Source organism: Lipophrys pholis (assembly GCF_963383615.2).
Source record: "Lipophrys pholis genome assembly, chromosome: 14".
NCBI lineage: Eukaryota > Metazoa > Chordata > Actinopteri > Blenniiformes > Blenniidae > Lipophrys > Lipophrys pholis.
This window is the reverse complement of record NC_137633.1, coordinates 19,383,775-19,400,288: the sequence shown is the minus strand read 5'-3', so window position 1 is coordinate 19,400,288 and position 16,514 is coordinate 19,383,775. Positions and strand designations below refer to the sequence as shown.

The window sequence follows — 16,514 nt, the reverse complement described above, 5'->3', positions numbered from 1 at the left end:
GGATCGAGAGGTCTTTTATGTTGATATGTTTTCTTTTTTCTGACAGGTTTCCTTTGACTGAGAGTATTCAATGATTTAATTTGCGAACAGAGAATACAAGGTGTGATCTTAGCTGTCTGTGTGAGCAGACAAAAAAAAAAAAGAAAAAGGAAAGTTGCACTAAGATACCCTTGAGGGTACCTGGGGTCAAACACTTCAATAGTAACAATCTGTTACAGCAGTTAAAAAAAAAAAAAAAAAAAAAAAAAAAAAAGTTTGTTCCTGTTCTCTTTTTCTCTCTTCTCTGATGGAAACTTGTAGATGTAGTTCCCATCTCCAAGACGGCTGGCATTAGTTAAAGGCATTTCTGACCATTAATACCCAAGCCAGTGGGGCACATTTTACTGCCCCATTTATGTCCACTAAAAATGCAGACGTGCCTGTAATTGACCCGCAGTTTTTCTCTGCCGAATGTCTCAAATTGCGCTCATGACTTGCGTAGGTTTGTAAGAATTTGTTGCCATTTCAAGCAAAACCTTTTATTTTTCTTCTAGAGCGTCTGCTAAACTTGTATAACAGAATACACATGGAGGGGAAACAGTATATCCAAAAAGCCGAGACATTAAGTGTGCTATTTTGGATTCACGACCGCGTGCAGAAAGATACTACGGATTTGGCTCTTTATTCTGTCTTTGCCATTGGCTGGAATGTCGTGGAGGGTCCTGTGGTGTCTTGAAGATGACATGTGTGTGTAGTTGCGAGGGTCATCGCAGAGGTCATAAATAAGTAACACAAGCCAACGTGCCATCACCTATAATTAGGAGGACCGTGAATATGGGACAGGAATTTTGATGAATATACCTCATATATCAGCAGCTGGGGTCTGGGGGGGGGGGTTGGAGGTCTTCAGAAGGTGATCTGGATGAGCGGCGCTGAGCTTTAAGCTCCGGCAGGAATGCGATTTTGTCTGTGACTCAGCGGGATATGGGCAAGAGGTGGAAATGGCTTCACAGACGTTTTTACAGAAGAGGAGGGCCTGGTGATGGGTCACACTGTGGCGTCAACCGTGTTTTCCCTCGCAATAACTATTTGGTAACACTGTATTACCTTATATAGCGATATTATGCCTTTTTTGAATTTTTTTTGCTGATCTTAAACCAAACGAATACTGTACTGAGACAGCATATCAGCATGAGGACATTCCTCCTCTAAAGCAGGGACTTTTCATCCAGCGTGTGATGATGCTGAGAAACACGAGAGCACATGCTGAGAGGATGATGACAGCGATCACTATTCCACTCAGAGGTTTTACATTTGTCAATTCGGGACACGTTTTTGGCATATTCCTCGAGTCTTGAAAGGTAGGGAGTTGATATCATTGGAACGACTGGACTGTAAAGTCGCAGCTGTCTAAACACAGTTCAGCCTTCTCACACCAAGCGATGGCAACTGTCTGAGAGCACTTGTGTCGAGCTGAATTAGACGTGTCTCACCTCGGAGTCACAACATAAGAATCACAAGAGTACTTTGTCTCTTTATTAGAACTTGGCATTTGCCACGTCCAGATGGCGTATCACCAAAGTCATGCGACCGTCCTACATTAGGTGGCAGCATTGAGTCACTTCAGCTACAGTCTTTCCTTTGCACTAGCATTTTGGTTTGTAGTTGCAGCGGTGCAAGCTTTCGATGACATCCCGTCTCAGCAGATCAGTACTTTAACATTAGTTTAGTCAACTGAAAATGAGGTGCTCGCTACTAGCTCAGTGCGCTTGTGCATTATTTTATGGTTGGTGTTACTTATCCCTCTGACAACTCTTTGAGTTGCACATTACACCACCTTGTGGTCTAAACTTGTATAGCAAGACTTAACATGCTGGGACATGTTGGCTAACTTCCATTTTACACGCCAAACAGTACTTCAGTCACTGATAAGGCACTTTTTTCAAAACAGCTTCTAAAGGAGAACTGCTCCAACTCTGTTTCCGTGGAAACGGGGTAAAACAATGGAGGCCTTCAGAGTGACATGACTCTCAGTCCATATTCTCCTGGGACTTGGTAGTTTTCAAGTTGAGAGTCAACAGGAATAACAATCCAACGTCATCATCTTATGCATATAAATGTCTGTGTACTCGTCATTGTTACTGTTTGTCATGAAGCCACTTGTCACATGACAGGTTTGCTTTAGATCCGTGTTGATGTTGAAGTGAGAGAAAGGTGTAAATTCCTCTCCCCATCACATCAATACGGATACTTAAAGATTGTTTAAAGAGCAAGTTTGTTGTGTTGTATTTATTTTCTAAATATGTTTTTTTCCCCCATGTACATAAATGCAATCAGAGTTGTTTTGGATGGAAAAATGATGTTGCTGGAAAATTTTGCATGTTTGTCTTTAACAGTTGAGTCTTCCTCACCTCTATTGACAGGGAAGACAAAAAAGGCCAGAAAGCAACTGTTTGGTATAGGATTTTTTTGTCTTTGCAGAGGCTGTGATTTGAGGAAAATTGTTGATTTGTAACCTGAGTACTGCTGTTGAGCTGAACTACTGAAGAATCCTTCATCAGGCCATTTCACTGTAATCCTCTCACACTCCTTACTGTCTGAAGTTTAACGATGAATATAGCTTTTTGTTCTCTGTCCACAGATGTGTCTGGTCTCATTTCAAAAACAGCTAACAGCACCCACTAGTGACCCAACATGAAAACTACAAGGTTTTCAGAATTTCTGATGTTTGGTGTAAATGGTCATCATTTTCAAAACGTTGCTGTGTAAATGCCAAACTTTTCTAAAATGAAATTGCTAAATTGAAACATTGTGACTTGAGACAAGGTTTAAACAGGCCCTGAAAAATAACTTGCACAAAACAATGGTCATAAGGTGCTTTTAGAAAGAAACAAAAACATTAATACAATCCTATTAAATGGGGTTATAATATTAAGAAGAAAGTCATTCAGTGAACGCCAGGTGATAAAAGTCAGAGAGAAAACTAACATTACCTGCCTGAGTTCTCCAACTAGAGAGCCTGAACGGCAAAGACTCGCTCACTCTATGTGCTGAGTCATGTTTTTCGACACAGCTAAAAATAAACTGCAATTTCAGACAGTAAACGTGGTCATAAGGAGTTTAAGGCCCTCTACAATAAGGATACAGACCATTTAAGGGTTTTAAAACAAGTAATTACATTTGCAGATTAATTCTAAAACGCACATGGAGCCGACGGAGCGCAGCAAGGATTGGTGTGAGGTCCACAGTTCTGATATTTTGGCTGAATCCATTACCAGAGGGAAAGGAAATACTGTATTTAATCTGGAAGACACAAAGGCAGGAAGTACATTTTGAAAGTCTGAGTTGTGCACAGCCTCCGTGACCTGACTGTTGAAGGAAAGATTACCAAGATTGTTTGAAATGGCACAAGATTGTCTGAATGTAGGTGAAAAGTTTCATTTTCAGGGTTGGCAGGTTTAATTATGACGATTTCAGATTTGAAGTATCACTAAAATTGTCTCTAAATGACATCACGAGTGTTTCCTGTCTCACGTGGCTGATTATTTTCGCCCACATTGCTTCATATCGAACGCAAATATGAAATGTTGCACTCCTGAAGACCTTTCCCTTCTAACCTGGGCGGCTCTCATCATAACCTCACATGCAGTCCCAGGCTGCTTGTGAACAGTCTGGCTTATCTGTGGAAAAACAACACTCAGATCCAACTGGACGTACTCCTTTAAAGACGGCTTCCAGGGAAGCCCCGAGGGATGCAGCAGCAGCAGCAGCAGCACACAGTATAAAGTGCCACTGTTGCGTGAGGTCATGATTTAATGCAACGCAGAATTGTCTGGATTTGTCGGGAACCGAGTTTCGAAGCTCGCTGGATTTGTTGGGAGTAAATTCAGGGAGGAGGTCGGGAAGATATCAGAGGAAAACTATTCTATCACTCGTTTCGTAATACTGCGCACATGTGACACTGATATTCTGACAGAGTTCTGGAGGCAGTATCTTCACCATATACGCATACTTTTTTAAGGCTTAAGTGCAAACATATTTTAAACACGGTTATGTTTTGTGTGTTTCCTTTCAGGGGGAGGCTGCAGAGCTCACTGAGGAGCAGCTACTTAACCTACTGGATGAATGTGAGCTGACAGAGGGCTGGTGTCAGGACCTGGAGATGACTGATGCGGCACCATGAGACCAGAAAACAATACAAACACATCTTTATAGGCTGTAGTGAGAAATCTTTTGATTTATGTTATACATCAAATGTGGGAAAAATTGTATTCTTGAGACTTTATTACCTGCTGTGAGTCCGTACTTTATTTGATCTCTGATTTCTAAATGCAACCGGCTTGGTTTCTTTTTTTGGGTTTTTTTTCATTTGTGTTTATGATTCTGTTTGTGGAGACAGAGCAGCGGGGCCACTCTTCCCACTAACCGAAGCGTCAGAAGATTGCTTTTATTATCCATAATAACCGGGCGCGGTGCATGCTGAGTGTTCTGCGGCACACATGAGTGTTCATTGATGGCGAATTTGTGGGATGAAGTCTGAACACTAACTGAAGTATTAAAGCAAATCCCTCTGCTGTGAAATATGGTGTGTGTGTGTGTGTGCGTGTGTGTGTGTGTGTGTGTCAGTCGAGTGCGGTTGGACATCCCACATGACTGTTAAAGATGATTTGTGCTTCACCGGAGTGACAGGCAGCTGCTCACATTCCCGTCATTCCGGCTTTTACAGGTGATCTACTTTCAAATTAGAGAGATATTCTAATTTGGGATTTTTAAGCTCGATTTTCACTGGATTTTGCCACTTCAATAATTACTCCGTTTAGGTATCGCATTGACAAGTTTCTTGTTCGCTCCTGCTCGCACAGCTTGAGCTGCAAGTCCCCACCTGGCTGACCTGAGCCTAGAGGCCCTGCCTCTCCTGGCACTGACTGGACATCTATGGGCCCGTTCATGTCAGTCTTCACCTCACCCACACTCTCCGAGCCAAGTCTTATACGGCAGGAATTCACCTCGCATTCCTCCGGATTAAAAGCTCCGTCGGCCAGGTGAGCCTCAGAGGTGGAATCCCGACACGAATCCTGCCGTCGGTGAAACTCAGGGCCCCGTTTACATGACGATGTTTCAAGTGAAAATGCTTTTGTTTCAGAAAAGGTTCGCATTTACACAGCGGAAAACAATGTAGTTCACATGTTGGGCAACGAGTGGGTGAGCTTGTGTTTTTTGTAAAAAAACCACACACGTGCAGCAATATGCTATAAACATTAACAATAGTGAGTGAACGGACATTCGTATGGACAGACGACCAAGTTTGGATTATTATTACAGGTGACCCTCAACTATAAAACTAACAAGTCCCAGGAGAGTATGGACTGAGAGTCATGACACTCTGGAGGAAAACGTTGTTGTTATTATATACTAAAACACGTGCAGAGAAACTGATTACTACTGCGATGGTTCGCATGTGCAGGAGCTGCATTTCTACCCTCTACATGGAGACGGGACGCAAGCATTTTCAGAAAGTTGCGATTTTGCCCCGTTTCCACGGAGATGGAGTCTGTGAAATTCTTAGAAAAGTTCCATGTCGGGAGCTGTTCTCAAAATGTTGCCTTCTCAGTGGCTCTGAGCAGCATTGTCGTGTAAACAGACCCCCAACACAAAACATTTTCATTTACACTTTAAGAAGTCATAGAAACGGGGCATCGGACTTTTTTAAAATTTTATTTTACATCATTTTGTTTTCAACCAATCACATACTTATAAAGATCTATGAGATCCATAGATCCATCTACAGCACAAGTACTCCAATTGTCCTTTTTACAAATCCCATGTATGTAACTGACCCGGTATATTTTCAGAAGGCAAGAGTTACTGCTCATTTCGGGGGCAATGGAAACTCAGTGAGCTCATTATGGTGAGAATGAGGTCGGCTCTAATGTAAAGGGACCTGCAGCGTGCTGAGGCCGTCTGGCTTTTACTGGCTGGTGCCTTTGATGACAGCTCATTGTGACCCTGCTGTGGAAGAAGTTGTGCTTCTATCTTGGCAGTTGTTGGTTGTTTTTTTGTTTTTTTTTATAGCTATGGAATTTCAATGCGCATTCCTACCACAGCCGTAACTTCACTTCACTTCCCCGCAGCCGGTGGATTTATGACTCCAGACTGAAGAATTCCTCAGGTGTCTTCTCCTCGCCCGTGCGAGCGTCTGAATGTGTCTGCAGATGCTTCTGTAAACGTGTGATCAGATCTGTATGGGTGTGCTGCTCACGTGGGGTTCTTCTTCATGGTAAATGTTCCTCTTGTTAACTCCCAGAGATCCTCCCTCCGAGGCTTCTCCAGACTAAACTAATGGATTCCAGTTGCTTGACACAGCAGTGATAGAAGGTTTAAAAATTCCAAAGAAAGAAGCTATTTAATTCCTTGTTTGCCTCCCCAAAGACACATCATGAAACTTTTTATTTTTCTCTTGAAGAGTTTATTGTTCATTAGACATTACAAAATAACAGACTGGAGTATAAACAGCACTTTGGGTAGAAACTATGGTACAAATGTTTATAGAAAAGCTTCACTAATAATAATAATAAAAAATAAAAAAAGACATACAGAAAGATCAAACATAACAAAGACATCCTTATGTCAGTGTGCAAATAAGTTTATACAGACAGAAACGCTTCCATATGAGGCCACGCTTCGAGATAAATTATTTAAATACATTACATATATATATATATATATATATATATATATATATATATATATATATATATATATATATATATATATATATATATATATATATATATATATATATATATATATACACACACACACACACAAATGAAATAACCTTAACATAAGACAAACAATAATTTATCAAAACTGCACAAGAAATACATTTTGCAAAGAAAAAAATAATCAAGACAACATCTCTGTAATTCTTAATGTTCCTGTTTGGGCTTCTTTTTGCTACAAAATATCTTATATACAGCATTAAAAAAATGGTACTAAAAGTCTTGCTTTAAAAAAAAAGAAAAAAACGAAGAAGAAGCCAACCAATTTATACTCTGTTGTTAAGTGATTCTTGTGTATTGCTGGCCTCAATACAAAAAGAATTAATGAGGTAATATTTGTACATCAGGGGTTTAATTTTCACCCCTCTTGTCGGAAATGTACACACAAGCTCAGGCACTCCAGTCATGCACACTGTGTAGAAGCAGGATGTTTTAAAGGTACTGCAGGTATAAATCTGAATGTCTTGGTTAAAAAATACTGTACATATATTCAGGGGATCTTTATGTTTTGATCATATGAAATAATTATAAGGTGCAGAAAAGAAGAATTCAGCCTAAATACAAACAGCGAGTAATCTTACAGACTGGCCCTTGCTGTTTATGTCCCTTGACACGTCCAGTAAACGAGAGATATCAACACAATATTTGTTAATATTTACTATTTCCAAGCAGTGTGTATTGTACCTGCTTTGGAGCCCTGTGCTGTCCTGAATTTCATGCCCTCCTTGGATCTCCTTGTGCTCTTTCCTGAGAATACTAACGTTCTGGGCCAGCCCTACACTGTGCTCAAATACATCCTGTATGTACACGTCTGTATTATAGGCATCATCACAATGGTTTCAATTGTTGTCTTTGTAACTATGCTTTTGAAAAAAAAAAAAAAAAAAAGGTGGAACACATACGCAAACACACAAACAACATTCACTCTCTTTGATAGAAACAATCAGTCCATACTGTCCACGGTCCCTCAACAGTTCCTTCAAAGGGTTTTTTTTTACCCTGGCCTAAGAAAGATTTCCTACCGTTTTCTTCATACTTAAAGAAGTATCTTTGTGTCCACAGCAGATGGATAATAATGCTCAAAAAATATTTTTAAAAAGGTTAAAAAAAATTTTTTTTTTTAAAAAACACTCATCCCTTTGGTCCCTCATCCACAGAGGAATACCACCAACAGTTCAGGTGTGCAAAGCGATAAAACGTGGCCCTCTTTCAATGCAGATCAGAGCAAAAAGAGTGAGAGAGCCATTTTGTCTTCTGAGCAGAGACGTGCTCGCAATTTGAGTTTCGTGCAGAATTATCATTGAACGTTCATTTGGCTTTAGCTCCAGAGGACTCTTCGCCTCGCGTCAGCTCACTTGCTCGTCATACCGCCAATGTGCAAAAGTTAAACACAAATCAGTCCAGGTGTCGTGTCACTGATTCATACGGTCTCCGTGGTCCGATTATGTATCTGAAAGAAACGATGGACAGAAAACACGTTATAGGTCGGGTCCTGGGAGATAAGTTTTGTTTTTAAAAAAATGTGTATTCATCACTTGTGTGCTTACCTTTGCATTCGTATTTGAGATCTGAGAAGTAAACCATCTCCTGAGAGAAGACGTACAAGCCTAGTCGCCCTCCAGCATACGTCTTGTCGTAGATGTTTCCAGAATCAGCCATGATTCTCTTGCCTTCGTACATGACCACTCTGCAAAGCAACATGTCATCTCATGAGCTCCTTGTGACATAAATATCACTTAATCCAATCTGCATCAAAGAGAATGATTAAAACTCACCTGATTAGTCCAGTCTTGGGTCTGTGGGTCAGGTGCCATCTGTAGGCAGTGAAGTCTTTCCAGCCGATGTTCTTGGGGTCGTGCCACAGAGTTTGGACCTGAAAATGTGAAAAGATGATAGTTTATATAAGAAAAGTGTGAAAAATATATTGAAAACTGTCCTAAATACTCAGTTAACACAGCCTTACCTGTCCTGCGGTGTCACCGGTGTGCCACAGGGCGTTCCTCAGGTGCTCGCCGGGACCCGTGGTGGAGTTCACCACCTTGATTGACAAGCCAGAGTAACCCTGAGCTCTTGTGGGTGTGTTAGACCAGTACGTCTGCGTGATCTGTTTCCACATCACGGTGTAGAAGCGGGAGCTGGACTGGTAGCCAAACACGAAGCCGGCGTAGTCGTCGTCTCTGTCGGTGTTGATGAAGAACGTTCCGCTGAAATCGACTGCGTTGAACTCGTCGTAACCTGAACGGGAATGAGAGACGCTTTAGAATCAGTTTTCTGCTCCCGCTTCGTGTGGATGCGCACTTGTTGGTGTGCTACATACCGACAGCAATGCCGGGGTCACAGTTGACAGTTTGCACCAGCTCCTTGCCCTGGTGCCGGACCACCCAGTTGGGGTCAATCTGAGATGTGCCCTTGGGGTCCAGAGGAACCATCTGGAATCTACGGAAGTCTGTTTCGCTGATGTCAAAGTTCTCTGGGCACACGTCGTAGATGTCCAAGATGTTGTCCGCGTCAAAATCGTCTTTGCACACATCGCCTCGGCCGTCACCTGGAAGAAACACGCCGATGAAAATCATGGAAGTTTACAAGGAATGCCTCATATTGTGCCTATGGCAGCAATGTCATTTGTGTTCTGTGTGTGAAATGCTCACCATCAGAGTCTATTTGATCAGGGTTGAAGACCAGTCTGCAGTTGTCTTTGTCATCAGGAATGCCGTCATTGTCATCGTCGTGGTCACAGGCGTCACCCTTGCCGTCCTTGTCGTGGTCGGCCTGGTTGGCATTGGGGATATAAGGGCAGTTGTCCAAGTTGTTCTGGTGGCCGTCTTCATCAATGTCCTGGTTGTTGTCGCACTTGTCTCCTACGTTGTCTGAATCAGAGTCGATCTGCGGGAGAACAGAATTCCATTGGGATGAGATTTCTCGGACACACTGTGAGACGTTTGTCCTAACTTCAGATAAATCACCCTGCTGCTATTCGCCGGCTCGGATATGAGAGGTGTGATTTAAATGCACTCTCTTGTTTTCAGGTATGCAAGCAATGTCAAGACAGACAATCGTCCAGTGTCTTCGAGAGAAGAGAAGAGAAGAGAAGAGAAGAGAAGAGAAGAGAAGAGAAGAGAAGAGAAGAGAAGAGAAGAGAAGAGAAGAGAAGAGAAGAGAAGAGAAGAGAAGAGAAGAGAAGAGAAGTTTTTTTGCCACAAAGCCTTCACATTCTTCTCTCTTATTAACACTGACCAGTTCTAATACGGAGGTGAGAGGTGACATCCTGACATTACCTGATCGGGGTTGTGCTCCAGTGGGCAGTTATCGCAGTGGTCTCCCACCCCGTCCCTGTCGGTGTCCCTCTGGTCCACGTTATAGACGTACGGGCAGTTGTCGTTCTCGTTCAGAATGCCTGTCGAGTGGGAAAAATAAAACATACAGTTTATTTCAATGCGTTATAACTGTGCAAATGAGAGGAAGGCATCAGTTGTATTGAATTGAATGAAGTCCCTCACCATCCCCGTCGATGTCCACAGCACAGGCATCGCCCTCGCCGTTGTTGTCCGTGTCGGTTTGGTCGGTGTTGGCTTCAAATATGCAATTGTCACAACTGTCACCAACTTCATCCCTGTCTGCGTCGTACTGAGCAGGGTTGTATACTCTTTGGCAGTTGTCCTGAAATCAAAAAGACATATCAGGTTTGTTAGTAAAATGGGTCATGACTCAAGGAAATTATATTTATAGGAACAGAAATGTGCTTTTCCAGTGTTGATATCATTACTATTTATTATTTTTTTAGCTGGAATGTGAAATTCCATCAGAGTTTCTACCACTGCATTTTTCTTTCCCAACTTTCCAATTCCACACAGAGAATTGTGGGCAAGAAGCCTGTCCTCAATTCTGACTTCAAGCAGAAAATACAAAACACCATTCCTGTGCTCCGAGTTTTCCACATTCAGCTGCACACAAACACAGACTCTACATTCCTACCACTCAGAGAAAGGATGGTTGCCATGTCTGGTTTTTTTAAGGAAAGTTTTAGGGTTAAAAAGACAGCTGCGATTGCTTACCCTATCATCGGGGATTCCGTCGTTGTCATCGTCGTTGTCGCATTCATCACCCAGGCCATCTTTGTCGTAATCTTCCTGGCCGGAGTTGGGAAGGTTGGGGCAGTTGTCCTATAGAGGAAGAAAGGAGTGGTTAAAGAAGCAGTTTTCACAATAACAGTGTGTGTGTGTGTGCTAAAAATGGCCTTTTGAGTGTGGCTAACCTTCTTGCAGTGGTAGGTGGCGTTCGCCACACACACCAGGTCGATGTTTGGCCAACCGTCCAGGTCAGTGTCCTCTCCGCAGATGTGACCATTCCCTGCATACCCTGGCTTACACTCACAGCGGAACATGGACTCGGAGAAGACGCCCAAGTAGATGCAGTTGGCATTTTTATGGCAGTTGTGGCTACCGTCTTGGCACGGGTTACGAGGTGCACACACCTAAAGAAAATCGGCAAAGTGTGAATACAAATGAAATTTGCAGAGCGTACCACTCCAAAGGACGAGTAGGCGAGCAGGTGTTTGTTCCAACCTGTTTTTTAGCCGTCGCCTGCGCCACTCCTCTTCCGAAGGGCTGAGGACCGGAGAACCGTGCGGGACACGGCAGACAGTTGTATCCTGGCTCGGTGTTCTCACAGCGATGGACTCCGTTATGAGTGTGACAGGCATCTGGGACCTCTTTACATTCGTCGATGTCTTTGCAGGTGACGCCGTTGCCAGTGTAGCCAATAGGACACCTGCCACACTTGAAAGAGCCGTCGGGGAAGCTGATGCACTTCGCACCGGGGAAGCAGGGGTTGGAGAGACAACCGTCTGTGGGGAGGAGGGATCAAGATGTTACAAAGCTGATCTGCTGTGAAGTGTGAAGTGTGAGGTGTGGGTGTTTAGTTTAGCGGATGCTTACCAATGGGACAGTCCTGTTTGTTGCAAAGCTGAGTCAAAGTTGCATCCCCAACACAATCCTTTCCGCCATATTTGGGAGCGGGGTCAGAGCACAGACGTTTACGCATCTGAGTTCCTCCACCGCATGTGACACTGCAGGTGTCCCATGGTGACCAAGGACCCCAACCTCCATTGACTGTAAGGTTAAATAAAAACAACACATTCATTGTCGTGCCCTGAGCACAGGAAAACTTTGCTGCTCCTACACTTTGCTGGTGTTTGACTTACTCGGACAGGGTGACTTCTTGCAGACTTTGGTCTGACGTCCCTCTCCGTCGCAGTCCTTGCCTCCCATCTGTGGCGTGGGGGAGTTGCAGAGACGGATTTGAGTGATGACCCCCTCGCCACAGGTCACAGAGCACGAAGACCAGGGTGACCAGTGGCTCCAGCCTCCATCCTGCTTGACTGTGAGAAATACATACACAATTAACCCCACAAGCCCAGAAAATGTCAAATCAGAGCAGCTGCGATGAGGAAGTTTGATGACTTACAGCGTTTGTCACATTCCTGTGGGTAGCAGTCACGGGTCTGGACAGAAGTCCCCTCACACTTGCTGTTGATGCGGTCGCAGGAGCGTCCACGCTGCTGGATGCCACGGCCACAGGTCACTGAACAATGAGTCCAGTCAGACCAAGCGGACCAACCATCCTCAGCATAGTCATTTGCTGTGGGGAAGAAGAAAGATAAAATCAGTTGTGGGAAAATGCTATTCGAAGAAAGCAACAACAAAACAAAAAAAACCCCCAAAAGAATCACAGGTTTATCAAATTTAAAAGACAACTTACGAGGTCCACAACGAGGGCAGCACTCGCCGTCGGGCACGGTGGCGTTAGTGCACGGGATCAGAGGGCAGGAGATCTTGCGACACACAGTAGCAGAGTTCTGGGGAGAAGAACAACATAATGAGTGTAAAGAATAAGATCTGCTGGCCCTGTTCCAAGGCTAATTACTGCACATCTTATCAGAGAGACAATACTCCTGCTGTGTCGAGGGAAAACATCATCCTCTCTCACACTCTCCCATTAACAGACACCTGACCTCAAGATGGCTGGTTGATAGTTAGAGACAGAGTGATTCTATCAGGAGGCGCTAACATCAACATGGCCGCAGCAGGCATGGAGGAAGTCATTTTCTCGGCCTGTTACATTCCAGCAGGTGTGATGACACTCACCTGGCAGGTGCACTCGGTGCAGCCGTCCACGGTCCACTCGTCTTTGTCCTTGTGCACGATGCCGTTGTGTAGGCAAACCCCGCTGTAGATTTTGATTTGGCTTTTCAGGAATAAGCTTTCCTGGGACTGTGGGGGAGAGAGAGAGCGAGAGAGAGAGAGAGAGAGAGAGAGAGCAAGAGAGAGAGAGAGAGAGAGAGAGAGTAAAAGTTAGGGTTTCCTCAGGATGCATGATGGAAAACTTTCACTTTGCCAAAGTTCCAGTACAAGCGGATGGCAAGCCGACACCGTGATTAAGACATTGCTTGAATCTAGTGAAGCAGTGCAAATGCAACTGTCAGCCAAACATATTTGTGTATTCACATGGGTCTCATTAAGGACTTGGCCTCGGAGGCTGTCATTACAGCGACAAGTGGCTCAGAGGGGGATGATGACATAGAGCAGACCTCAGTGGAGCTTACCACTTTCTGAAGTTCATTGGACAGCTGCTTGACGACCACATTGAGTCCGTTGAGCTCCTTAAACATGCTGGCGATGTGCTCGCAGGAGAAGCCACAGACAGACTGCGGATCTGAATAAAACAACCAAGAAATGATCTCTGCTCTTAAAATTTTACAGCAGAGCCATAAAGTAGACCGTTGAGGGAGGAGAAGTCTCACCTTTGGCTTTGTGTCCTGTGTAATCGGTCCTGATGGCAGGCCTGGAGCCATTCACCGGGTTGTCCAGAGTCAGGACATCAGTTATGGTAGCTGTAAGGGGAGAGGAATGGAGATTATTTTGTATTCAAAGTTATCACTTATCAGATTATTAGTCAGTCAAGATATTTACCTCCAGTTTGACATCCTTTATTTCTCAGAATGGCATCCAGAGTCATGCCAAAGACGAAGCGCACATTCTGGAGAACTCCCTAAATGCAGAGAAAAGGGTGTTAAAATTACATCTGTCTGAAGTTTATGTGACATTTATTCATGATTAGATTCGTCCACACATCAAATCTTACCATGAACCTGTCCTTCACGGCTCCCTTCCCGATCCTGAGCCTGGCAATGTCCGCCACCTCCCTCGTCAAGACGCTCTGGATGGGCACGTCCAGCTCGGACACGTTGATCTCCTCGCAGCCCACGAACAGCTGCGCGCGGTCGTCCTGCACGAACAGGGTGATGTTCTTCCAGTGTCCCGTGGCCAGGTCCGCGTCCTCGATGGACACGACCTGCTGCTGGCTCTCGGTAGAGTACACCACGTCCAGCGTGTTCGCGTTCCCGTTAGAGATGATCTCCAGAACGGGTCCGGATCCGTCGGTCTTCTCGATGGTCAGCAGGCTTCCCCGAGTCTTCTTGAACTGCTTGAGGTTGGCCAGGAGGAGGAAGCCCCGCTCGACCTGGATGGAGTCGAGCAGGTCCCTGAAGGAGCTGTCGGGGACGCGGGGGATCAGGTCTGCGTTCAGGATCTTGTACGCGGGGCTGTACGGATCCGCGCCCTTCACCAGACCCACTCCGTTGTGTCTCTTGCTGACCCGGACCAAGTCGAACAGGTCGAACACGCTGTTATCATCCCGACTCTCTGCGTCCGAGGAGAACAAACACACGCGTTACTTTCAAGTTTCTCTCGCCGGTGCGCCGGAGCGCACGGAATTCCATTCACTCCTCTTTGAAATGTGACATTAACCTCACTCATACGATTCATCTGTACTTAAAAACCTTTCGGAACTGAAAAGAAACTACTGACCAAGTATATATTTTTAAAGAATCATCTGACATCGATTTTCTTTCCCCGTTTTCTTTTTAAAGATACAACTGAGAGAGCGGCTGGAGCGCAGGAAATCCACTCGTCTTTGAAATGTAACAGAAGCCTCATTCATTCTCATTCATCTCTACTTTAAAACTGTTTGTTTAAAACAAACAACTGATTTGTCAAAGTATTTCTTTTTCAAAGAAAATCAGAGAAAACTCGGCTGTAACGCACGAAACTTCATCCACTCCTTATAGAAATGTCGTGAAAACCTCACTCTTACTGAGTCATCTTTATTCTAAAACTCTTCACACGTGAAACGAAACAAGTAACAAACGTTTTTTTTTAAAGAAACAATTGACAAAGTTAGAGGTTAGAGTTTTTCTTTCCATCCTCACCTGCCAACCGTGCGCCCTCGCAACTCCAAAGCATCAGCAGCAAAAAGATGCCACACAGCATCATGGTTGAAATCTCAAACTGAAGTCCTATTTCAAGAACAACACACAGGATTACTCAACATATCCAGCAGACATAAAACAGAGAAATAGACACAAAATCTGTCTACAAACCTTGAAGATAAAAAAACAATAAAAAATACAAAATACAACAGTCTTGTGAAAATAGAAAAGAAGTCCTTGCTTGATCACTTATCCTCTTTCTCTTCTTTTAGAAGTCGGTTTGCTGTTTTAATTCCGATGCTTCAAGTTATTCTACTGCCCTATCCCGTCGATATAAGAGCTATTTAAACAGTTTGGGGACATTCCTGAGATCCAGAGTGGACCAATGGGATGAGAGGGACGGACTTGTTTTCTTACCTCACAGCCAGTCAGAGGAATATCCGAGACGCACACACTCACACACACACACACGCACACACACACACACACACACACACACACACACACACACACACACACACACACACACACACACACACACACACACACACACACACACACACACACACACACACTCTCTCTCTCTCTCTCACACACACACACACACACACACACACACACACACAAGGGGGAAAAAATGCATTCCTGAGCTGAATTTCCATCACCGGACAAATATTTCATACACACACCCGAGCCAAAACTTGGTCGTTTCCGGTCAAACAAAAGATTAATTATTCATCTTACTTGCGTTTAACTTCTAGAGGAATACATAAAGACTTCAATTCAAACCAGAATGAGTTCACAGATCTAACAGAGGGCAGAACATAAAGACAAAGGAGTTCTTATTAGTATATGAAAATAATAATAATAATAAAAAAACACTCAACTACATTATTTTTCTTCTTTGTATTGATCTGAGTTGATATTTAAACAAACTGCAGGCGGTTTAAATGTTGTTATACCCTTTATGGCCACCAGGGGACTCAGTGAGTAAGATACGAGCTCTGCAGGTCTGTTGAAGAATTATTTGTCTGCCTGTCTGCACCAAAATCATGTGCAAAAATAGGACTCTAAGTGATCTACAATATGACCAGCACGAGACCATCCAAAATATACAACACATTAAGAACCTGCGGGTTTTAAAGTAAAAAGAAATCCACATAAATGGTTTAGTAACTATTAGATGAGCACAATTTATGACAAGAATGGACTTTATAGCTCATTTTTTAAATGTAATTTTATTAAACACTAACGTATTAATAGGAAAAAGGTGTTTGTTGGAGCATGGTGTGTGTATAGACATCAAATCCTCTATCAACTGAACGTAGATGCCAATTTTTATCAGGAATAGTTGCAACTAACTACTTTCTATGAAAATGTATCATTAAAATGTAATTAAAATGTCTTTTTAAATAAGAATAATACATTTTGGAATAAATTAAATACTTATCATGCATCATTTACCACAAAAAACTTCTAAATAGCAG

General features: G+C 43.5%; 2 protein-coding genes across 3 annotated transcripts in view; one reads left to right on the top strand and one right to left on the bottom strand.

Moving 5' to 3' along the window:
- fsip1 (fibrous sheath interacting protein 1) overlaps positions 1-4,557 on the top strand; it is a 40,942-nt gene extending 36,385 nt beyond the window's left edge. For both annotated transcript variants that reach the window (XM_080480453.1, XM_080480454.1), the window contains one exon: positions 4,055-4,557. In XM_080480453.1, the coding sequence (XP_080336579.1) occupies positions 4,055-4,162 (108 nt within the window). In that variant the 3' untranslated portion in view covers positions 4,163-4,557. The remainder of the gene's footprint in view (positions 1-4,054) is intronic.
- A 2,206-nt stretch (positions 4,558-6,763) lies between these two features.
- On the bottom strand, positions 6,764-15,347 carry thbs1a (thrombospondin 1a). The gene is made up of 22 exons (XM_080480703.1): positions 15,199-15,347; positions 15,028-15,114; positions 13,902-14,461; positions 13,730-13,808; positions 13,561-13,650; positions 13,363-13,472; positions 12,905-13,030; positions 12,519-12,615; positions 12,225-12,398; positions 11,962-12,138; positions 11,696-11,869; positions 11,324-11,604; positions 11,014-11,232; positions 10,814-10,921; positions 10,259-10,418; positions 10,037-10,155; positions 9,410-9,644; positions 9,079-9,306; positions 8,725-8,996; positions 8,537-8,634; positions 8,309-8,448; positions 6,764-8,211 (listed from the first exon to the last, which is right to left on the bottom strand). The coding sequence occupies exons 2-22, from the start codon at positions 15,089-15,091 to the stop codon at positions 8,204-8,206; spliced, it is 3,519 nt and encodes a 1,172-aa protein (XP_080336829.1). The 5' UTR covers positions 15,092-15,114; positions 15,199-15,347; the 3' UTR covers positions 6,764-8,203.
- Positions 15,348-16,514: the final 1,167 nt, after the last annotated feature.